The sequence below is a fragment of the Triticum dicoccoides genome, chromosome 1A, assembly GCF_002162155.2.
Source record: "Triticum dicoccoides isolate Atlit2015 ecotype Zavitan chromosome 1A, WEW_v2.0, whole genome shotgun sequence".
NCBI lineage: Eukaryota > Viridiplantae > Streptophyta > Magnoliopsida > Poales > Poaceae > Triticum > Triticum dicoccoides.
This window is the reverse complement of record NC_041380.1, coordinates 573,306,774-573,315,903: the sequence shown is the minus strand read 5'-3', so window position 1 is coordinate 573,315,903 and position 9,130 is coordinate 573,306,774. Positions and strand designations below refer to the sequence as shown.

General features: G+C 50.4%; 1 protein-coding gene across 1 annotated transcript; it reads left to right on the top strand.

The window, feature by feature from the left end:
* Positions 1-1,012: 1,012 nt before the first annotated feature.
* Positions 1,013-1,636, top strand: LOC119337886. Its single transcript, XM_037610151.1, has one exon. It carries the CDS (start codon positions 1,058-1,060, stop codon positions 1,448-1,450), a length of 393 nt encoding a protein of 130 aa, XP_037466048.1. The 5' UTR covers positions 1,013-1,057; the 3' UTR covers positions 1,451-1,636.
* The last annotated feature ends 7,494 nt before the right edge of the window (positions 1,637-9,130 follow it).

Sequence of the window (9,130 nt, the reverse complement as noted above, 5' to 3'; positions counted from 1 at the left end):
GACTGGTGGCTGCTTCATCACGGACGATCTGGTCGCCGACGACTACTTCCCCGATGACGACTTCTTCCCCGACATCCACGACCTCCTCGACGACATGGAAGGCGAGGACACTGACCCCAAGTCCAGCGCTTCTGCTGCTGCTGTCCCGTACGTGTTCTTGTCTTTCCTGTTAAAGGTTATGCCGCAGTTCCTTGTTCTAGTCCTTGTCCTACACATGATAGGTTCTAGTTCATATATGCAATTAGTTCTACTGTCCGCTATAGATATGCTAGGCTACGGTTCATATATGCAGAAGCTATTTACCTTCTCTTTGTTAGAACGCATGACTTGTTTATCTCTATTATATTACTCATGCTTTATCTAGTATTTCTATTAATAAAATCACTTGATAAATTGCTCATATTTCTAACAAATACTAAGGGACCAATAAATCAGGACTGAGGTAGTAGCAGCTTGCATAATGTAAACGGGCAAAAATATCAGGCAAGACGGCATGCACCTGGTGGATGTGTCACCAGCTGGCCGGCCGGTGAGCGGTGGCACATGAGTCCATGTGACAAAACAAATTGTTCTTCGTTCTGGTCGCGGTCGCCATGACAGCGCGCGAGAGCAGAGGTGCCCTGAGCCTTCGAAACGATATACTCCCTCCGTTCGTGAACAAGTGTACATTTAGCTTTTGTCTTAAGTCAAAGTTTTAGAAGTTTGATCACTTTTCTAGGAAAAAGTAAAAGCATTTATGGCACCAAATTAGTATCAACAGATTCATTTTGAAATGTACTTTGATAATATATTAATTTGATGTCATATATATTACTACTATTTTCTATAAAGTTGGTCAAAATTTTAAAATTTTGACATAGAACAAAAGCTAGATGTACACTTATTTACGGACGGAGGGAGTATAAACGAACCTACGGCTGCAGACACCACACAAAGCACAGCACGAGAAGCACAAGAGAACCTCCTTCTTCTTCTTCTTCTTCTTCCAGATTAACCAGTCCAAGAAGAAGAGTCCGCCGTGGTTTTCTAGGTAATAATCCAACTTTCTAAGTTAGGCATGGAGGCTGTAGAGCCGGCGGTGGTGGTGAGCTGCGAGTGCTGCGGCCTGGAGGAGGAGTGCACCGGCGAGTACATCGGCGGCGTGAGGGCCTGCTTCGGGGGCCGGTGGCTGTGCGGGCTGTGCTCCGAGGCCGTCAAGTACGAGGCCGGCCGCAGCAAGCGCGCCGAGGCCATGGGCGTGGAGGAGGCCGTGCGGGCGCACATGGCCTTCTGCGGCATGTTCAGGCGCGGCGGCCCCGCGGAGCGCGTGACCGAGGGCATTTGCCGGATGCTTAGGCGCACCGCCTGGGAGAAGCACCGGGCCACCTCGTCGTCCTCGTCGCGGCCGACAGCGCCGGCGACAGTGGCGTCAGCGTCAGGGCACCACCGCGCCTCGGTGCCGTCCGCCTGAGTTGATGTCTGCTTCTTGCAACAAGGTGCATGCTTCGGACAAGTATATGCTTATACGAATGCTTATATGCATGTCATGTGATGGTAGTATATCTTGTTTTGAATCTATTCTGGAAATTACACACAAGTGTTGGAGTACTATGTAGTACGAGGTTAAAGTTCAATTAATCTTCACATGAGGATCTTGATGCAGCTGTGTTCTTGGCGTCGATCCTTTCGAGGTGTAATCATATACCGACTGCTGCAGTGCACACTCGATCTGCTTGAAAGTTGTGTCTTCTTCGTTGCGGTTCCTTGTCCGTCAGAATGATCTTGCACTTGTTCTTCAGAGTTTTTTCTTTGTTTCTTTGCGCACCGGCTTCAGTTTTCGACCCGATCGACAAGCCGACGCCATGGCCGGGCCCGTCGCCTTCGTCATCTGTTGCTTTCGCTATCCTCGTCCTCAACACACGTGCAGAAACATGAGAGGTTGATACTGCTAGTGCATGCTCATCCGTGGAGAATTTTGTTTAGATAATGGATGGAAGAAAACTTCTCCCGTGGAGAATCAAATCCGAATCCACTACAACTTTGTCTGATACACGTACGTCCTGAGTACAAAAGCTCTGGCATGCATCCTAGCTTGACACTTGTTGATTACCAAGCTAACTACTTTTCTGAGGGATGGCAATCTAATAAGTAGGAGTACATAGCTTTCTTTTTGTGTCCCGGAGAAAATGCACACTGCACACATGTATACATACACAAGCTTTTTGATTGACGTCCAAGTTCCAAGATGCTCGATTTGCTTTAGATGATGATGATACATACTTGCACACTAACCAATCCGAGTGACCGCCACTTACAGGCAATATACGGATGAACCTTATGGACTGTCGCCACTAACCAATCCCTCTCCCTCGTTGATTTCAAGGGTGGGTCCCGCTGGCCCCAGTTTCCAGTTAAACATTGCCAGCTCAGTCCGTCAATTAGTTTCCGTGGCTTTTGTCCGTAAGTCTAGCAAAGTTCGGCATCGGCACGGCGGAGATCGATCAAGCACAATCATGGCACACTCACATTCGAAATTGCTTCACTTGCGAAAAAGGGTTTCCCCCGTTTTATATATATAAAGCAACCAACACCGCAACAACCGAGAACACCGATATAAACACACGTCACCACCACATAAACACACAACCCAAGGCAATATACAAGGGTGCCGGACACCGACACACTACCCCAACGACTACGAAGCGCACTACAAATAAGCAAAGAAGAAGCGCTTTGAGCCGACGGAGACCACCAGTAGTGCGATCCACTGAGGAGAGGTGATATGGCCATGTCGGAGCGGGGACCCCAAAACGGTGCTTCCAAAAAGGGCATGACCACGGATAGCCGCCACCGTCCGATCCTCGCGGATCAAGCTTTTGCCCGGAGCAACACGAAGGGAGTAGAAGTACCGCGACGGAGCCTGCAAGGAGGAAACGACGACCGCAGTCGCCGCCGCCGTCGGCCAGTCCAAGGACCGGGCAGGTGATGAACCCCGTTGCTCTGACCCCTCCGATGAAACCCCTCTCCGACAACCACCTGCAACCATGCCCGCCCGAGCGGCCATGTTTGCTCGCCCACACCCGAGTCGCGCAGTCTGCCCATGACCAACACGTCTCCCACCTCCAAGGCCGCCGCCCTGCACCCAGGCCGCCCTAAGACCATCAAAGGGGAAGGCTTTCGACAGCTCCACCAAACCCAACCACCGTCGGAACTGGCAGCAACTGTCCCACCTCAAGTATCACAGGAAAGCGAACCGAAAAACACCATGTCGGGGAAGGAGGAAGGGGGAGGAGTGGCACACGGCCACGACCGGCACCCCCAACAGTCGCCCGTCCACCAAAGAAGGATGGTAGATCCACCACCACCGCCACCAATGACGGGCCCAAGCAAGCCCTCCCACGCCGCACGTCGTCGTCCAGGAAGAGGTGCCCAGCCAGACACCAAGACGCACACGCACCTCCACCACCGCAGCCACGCCACCAGCACTGCCAAACAATCCACGGCAGCACCGGTCGCCCGTGGCCCCTACTGACCTCAGCCCTTGCCGCTGGACGGGCCACCAGCAGCAGATCCGGCCGGGTCTGACCGGGCCGTCACCCGCGAACCATCCGAAGCAGATGTCCCCATCACCACCTTGGACCGCTGCCCCAGCAGCCACCGCGCCGCAAGCAAGCCGCCTGGAAAGGCCACGCCGCCACCGAACGGAGCCACCGCTCTCGCGCGAGCCCGACGCCGCACCGCTAAACCCCGCCATAGCTCAGCGCCCCCGGCGGCCAGCCGTCCCGCACCGGCTAGGGGTTCCGCGCAGAAGGGAAAGGAAAGGCCCCGCCACTGCCTGCGCCGGCCGGGCTTCGCCCGGCGGCGGCGAGGAAGAGGGGCCGAGGAGAGGGACTAGGAGGCGGCGGCCACGGGTTCCCCCGTCCGCTCGCGGGAGCGGCTCGGGGGAAGGGGATAAGGTCCAACTTGCTTCACCTACGGGAAGCACTCACGGAAACAATCATACGGACGGAGGTGGCACCGATTAATTTATCCCAGCACCCTGAATTCCTGGGGTGGGGCCCTTCTCCCTTCAATCTATTTGTCTGTAAGCTCAAATCTGTAAAAACTTGCATGTAAGTGTAGCATTTGGTTACGCACGACGAGTCAGACGATGCATGGCCGCTTGCAAAGAGCCTGCGAGAGAAAATAAAGAATCGGGATACTGCTGGTGTCACCCGCCAGTGGAAACAAAAACCTACAGTTCGGCGGATCGAGCACCGCGACAGCGACCGGGATTGGCCTTTTCTACTATTTTGACCCTTTTAAAAAACTTTCGTATAAAATAAACTTTACATAAAACTATTTTACGATTTGACCATTTTAGTAACGTCACAAGCCATGACGTCTCTTCTTTATTTGAAAAGGCCGAACTAGCCAGCGTTGCTCCACTTCGTAAATAAATGGCAATATGAGCAAGCTAGTTGCAACGCCAACACCCATGACGTTTCATGCTTGGGCAGCAACGCCAGCCACCCTTGGCGTTTCCAGCAACACAAGATACTTTGGCGTTTCGGCTCTGCCACGTAGCGTCCTGACCAGGCCAGCAACGCTGGCTCAGTGGCGGAGCCATCGCCCGGCTAGCCTGGGCAGTTGCCCGGGCTAGCTAGTTGCGCTACATGGTACGATGGCGCTATCAAAACAGGAAAAATATTCCTCGCATGGTGATCTACGTACCCGAGCAGTGGGCAGCTATGCCAATGGGCTTCCATTTCCTCTCTGGTCAACAACACTAACTAATGAATGAATTAATTAAGTACTAACAGGCTAATGGGCTACGAGTACCCACGTGAGACAAGCCTACTTGTTCGGTTGTTTTTTTCTTTTTTTTTACTCGAGACGAGAAGGAAACGATCAGTCGATCGCTCCACTTCCATGCGAGGCATCCTGATTAGAGAGACAGATCGGCAGCGAGTGGAGGCTGGCATGGGCGCACGGCCGCTGGCAGGGGCGGAGCCGGAGAGCGTCCACCCGAGATTCCGAGGAACAGCTTGCATCATCGGCTGCTTGTCCCTGTCTTCCTAGTTAGGTGAAATTAATAGACTTATTTTGATGTCACGAGGAGGGGAATTGGTCATTGGGGATGATTATCATTTTATGATCTTAGTCCTTCATTTAGGGGTTTGTTTCAGATAGTTGATGTTAATTTCAAATTTTAAATGTCAGTGGTGTGCAATCGGAAACATAAGTGGAGCCACAACCACAATCTCATATTGCCTCGTGAAGTGGTTGCAAGCTCTCTATTTTGAATATATTCACAAATAATAATACTTAATTTATGTGAATTATAAATACTTCTTTTTTTATCTTATAGTCTCTTCTATGATATTTGAATTTTAATTGGATAGTTATATTTTCGTCGGCAATATGACGAGTTTGGTTGCAGGCCTGGTTCTATAATTTATGTTGTCAAGTCTCAACGTTATTTTGGCCTATGAAACTGAATTAATGCTCCCTCCGTGTCAAAATAAAATAAGTGTCGTCGATTTAGTACAAAATTTATACTAATTTAATATAAAACCAGTGACACTTATTTTCGGACGAATGGAGTATATATTATATTATTTCACTCCAAAATTACATTTGTATGATTTCTATGGTTATATTTTCACTACATCATTAGTGTGGATTTGTGGTTTGAAAGTTTGATGCTATTTTATATGTTGTGTATCTGAACACCCGATTTTGGTTCCTATATAAGACACTTGGGCTCAAATTTGCCCAGGCTTCGCAAAAGTTCTGGCTCTGCCACTGCGCTGGCTAGCTCAGCGGCATTTTCAAATAGAGAAGAAATGCCACAGCTTGTGGCGTTGTCAAAAGGGTCAAATCGTGAAATAGTTTTGTGTGGAGTTCATTTTATGTGAAAGTTTTCTAAAAAGGTCAAAATAGTGAAAAGAGCCACGGGGATACTGCTCGTGCAACGAGCACAAGGCGTTCCCTCGATCGCTTGCTGTTGACATGATGCGTCACGTTTCCTACGGAGACATACCAACGACGACGCACACTGTATACATATGCTTGAAAAAAAGTCTTCTTGCCAGCATGCAAGACAAAAGCTAGATGGGCTTGAAATTCATGTTCCTTGTGTATATGTGATGCCGGCAGTAATATAATTTGCTACATGCACGCAACAAGACGCGCCTTGAACCGGCATAAACTAATGATGCTGCGGATCTGGGCCGCCCGGGCTGGTCCTCTTAGACTGGCCAATGTCGCCCTGGCCGTCCGCCTTAACCATCTCCTCCCGCAGCAGCTTCCTGACGAAAGGCCCTCTCGCCATTGCCATCGCTGCGGGCGCCGTGGCCTCTCTCCCATGACCCCTTTGCCGGCCAGCCGCCTCGACCGCCGCAGATGCGGACGAGAGAACCAGGAGGGCGCACACCACCAGCACAGCACCACGGAGCACGCAAGCCTTGGCCATGCGCATGCAAGCTTAGCTAGCTACTAGGAACTTGTACCTGCAACGCAAGTGCAACGGCCAGTCTGCTCTGTGAATGTACGCCTTGATGCATGTGGATGCCATTTTGAGCGCAACATGGCTGGTTTATATAGGCGTCGAGTTGGACGACGTACGTGCACACGTACGCGAGCTAGAGCATATCAAATCGGTTGGTAGCTCCGTCGTATCTGCGTTGTTCCGTGCACTTTCCACGGGGTTTCACCAATCCGCCGGCCCCGGCATGCGATAAGGCGGTTGGCCTGCCGAGAAACAACGAGATGGCACCCGACAGGATAGGCTCGCCGGGCCGCGGCCAGTGCTGACAAGAGATTAACAAGAAATGTCGATGCCGGCAAATGGAGTAGCTAGCAGCCTAGTACGTGTACTGCACTACCGACCCATGTATAGAGCGTACGCATGTGGATTGGATACACACATATTCCCCCGTTTCTAAATACTTCCTCCTTCCATCCATATAGAGCCTAATGCATTTTTCGAAATCAACTTTGATTAAATGTTAGAACAATAATATATGACATGCAACTTACACAAAGCATACTGTCAAATTCTATGTGAAAGAAGCTTCCAATGATATAATTTTCATATTATACATCTTATATACTATTAATTTTGTCAATAGTCAAAGATGGTTTTGAAAAACGCATTAGACCCTATATAGATGGAAGAAGGGAGTATATAATGTTTTGATAGTTCAAGTTAAACTGCCAAAACGTCATATATTTAGGAACGGGGGAGCATATGTTAGGTTTTGCACTGCTTGCATGCCGGCCGATCGAGAACTCCTGCCTGCGCTAGCTCATTGTTGTGGATTTCACTACGACTGCAATGCATGGATTTGGTGCATGCATGTGTGCAAAAGTTCGTCCGTGTCCATCTAAAAAACAAAGGAGTCGTGTACGTGCACGTGCATGACCCGGACCTGGCTGGCCGGTCGTTTCTTTGGGTTGAGGTTGGGCCCATGCATGATGCATGCACGCATGTGCGAGGATAATAAGCAAGCACTTGTGGAGTCGTGGATGATGATCAGCACAGGCTTTCCTCTTCTTTCATCAGGATTGGTATGGACAGATCGACATGCAAAATGCAAACGCAAATGCAAAAGATGGGCAACTTTTATCTGCGTAGTGGTACCGGCACACTGGACATCCAGATCCAGTGAACACAATATTCTTCTAACTGAACAACTTTGTCACCCTAGATCTCACAGTGGAGAATAGAGAAAAAGGGTTTCCCCCGCTTTGTATTACAAAGCAACCATCCGATACAATCAACGATAGGGGCTGGGGCGGAAGCAGCACAAACACGCCCAAAAAAAAGGAAAGAGAAAAAAGAAAAGAAACAAATGCCGATAACGGCGGATCGACAAAAACGACGAAGCCTCGTGACCGCTGCGTCCACCGAAGATCACCCACCAAGCTCCGAGACTCCGAAGTGCAGGTACACAACAACACCTCCAAGAAGGGACGCGGCGATGACGACGCTGCTGCCAAGGGTTTCCCTCGGTACACGGCGAGGAGAGAGGAAGGGTAGCACCGACGCCCTCCAGGAAGGTTCGGCGGCACCCTCAGGTGCCGCCGCGTCGGTGTCGGTCAAGCCAACAGAGATTTCTCCCGATCCCGGCCTCTACATCAGGCACTCCGGAACTCGCCATCAAACCGACCACCACCCTGCGCCAGCACAGACACGAAGCTTTCCACGCTGTCTCACCACGACACCGCGAAGATGGTCTGCACAACGAAGAAGAGGAGCCGGGACTAAGAAAACCGCACCGTCGGCATACGGGAGGGCCCCACCGCCACCGTCCACGACGGTAGCCGACCGGACGCCATGGCAGGAGCCTACCGGGCCCGTGGCCCCACAGTGGAGAATAGACCCCTCGAATTAATACCCTGATGAATACAAATCCTACACATCCAGTCAAAATAATCTTTTTGCCGAGAAAGCAAGGGCCGCCTCTTACACCAATCAGCTAGCTATTCCTACAATTGAACCAACGAATGAAGGGGAAAAAGGGAAAACTTTCATACCTATTGGGTATTTCACCGGGCACATCCCCGGGGCTAGGGTTGATCAAAGTCGTGGAGGACAGTGGGGTGGCCGGAGCAGCATTGGGAGCTAGGGAAGCCACCAGGGGCGAAGTGAGTAAGGGGAAACACGTAGAAAGGACCTTGCGCCATCGATTTCTTCTTCCGAGATGTCATTTTATTCAACCTGGGCGGGATGGAGGCGTCTAGGAGGAGGGGGGAGGAGTCTTCACGAGCGACTTCGGAATGCTACTCAACAAAATGCTCGCATCACCGCCGTCTGAGTCAACGTGGGAGGGGGGCTAAGTAGGTGGCATGAGGCAGCACATCGAAGAGGAAGTGGCAGCGGTATCACAGGTGCGAGAGTTCACTCGTGCTCAAACCATTCCGGATAGAGTGCGCTGTAAAAACTCCCTCCTTTCTCCAAATATAATGGCTGGAAGCCAGATTTTTTATTGTCCTTTTTTTTATAACAACATCTGGTTTACAGCATCTCTGGAGTGGGATTTTAACATATGTTTTTTATAATAATAACAGTTGTTTTACATATGGTGTGCTTTATGGAATATGGTAGAGTTGCTCTGATTTTGTTGGAACAGTATGAAGCAAAACATGTGGATATCTGTTCGAG

What these genes read in the sequence shown, in the direction of transcription:
- LOC119337886 (XM_037610151.1), top strand. Translation starts at nt 1,058, where the DNA reads ATGGAGGCTGTAGAGCCGGCGGTGGTGGTGAGCTGCGAGTGCTGCGGC.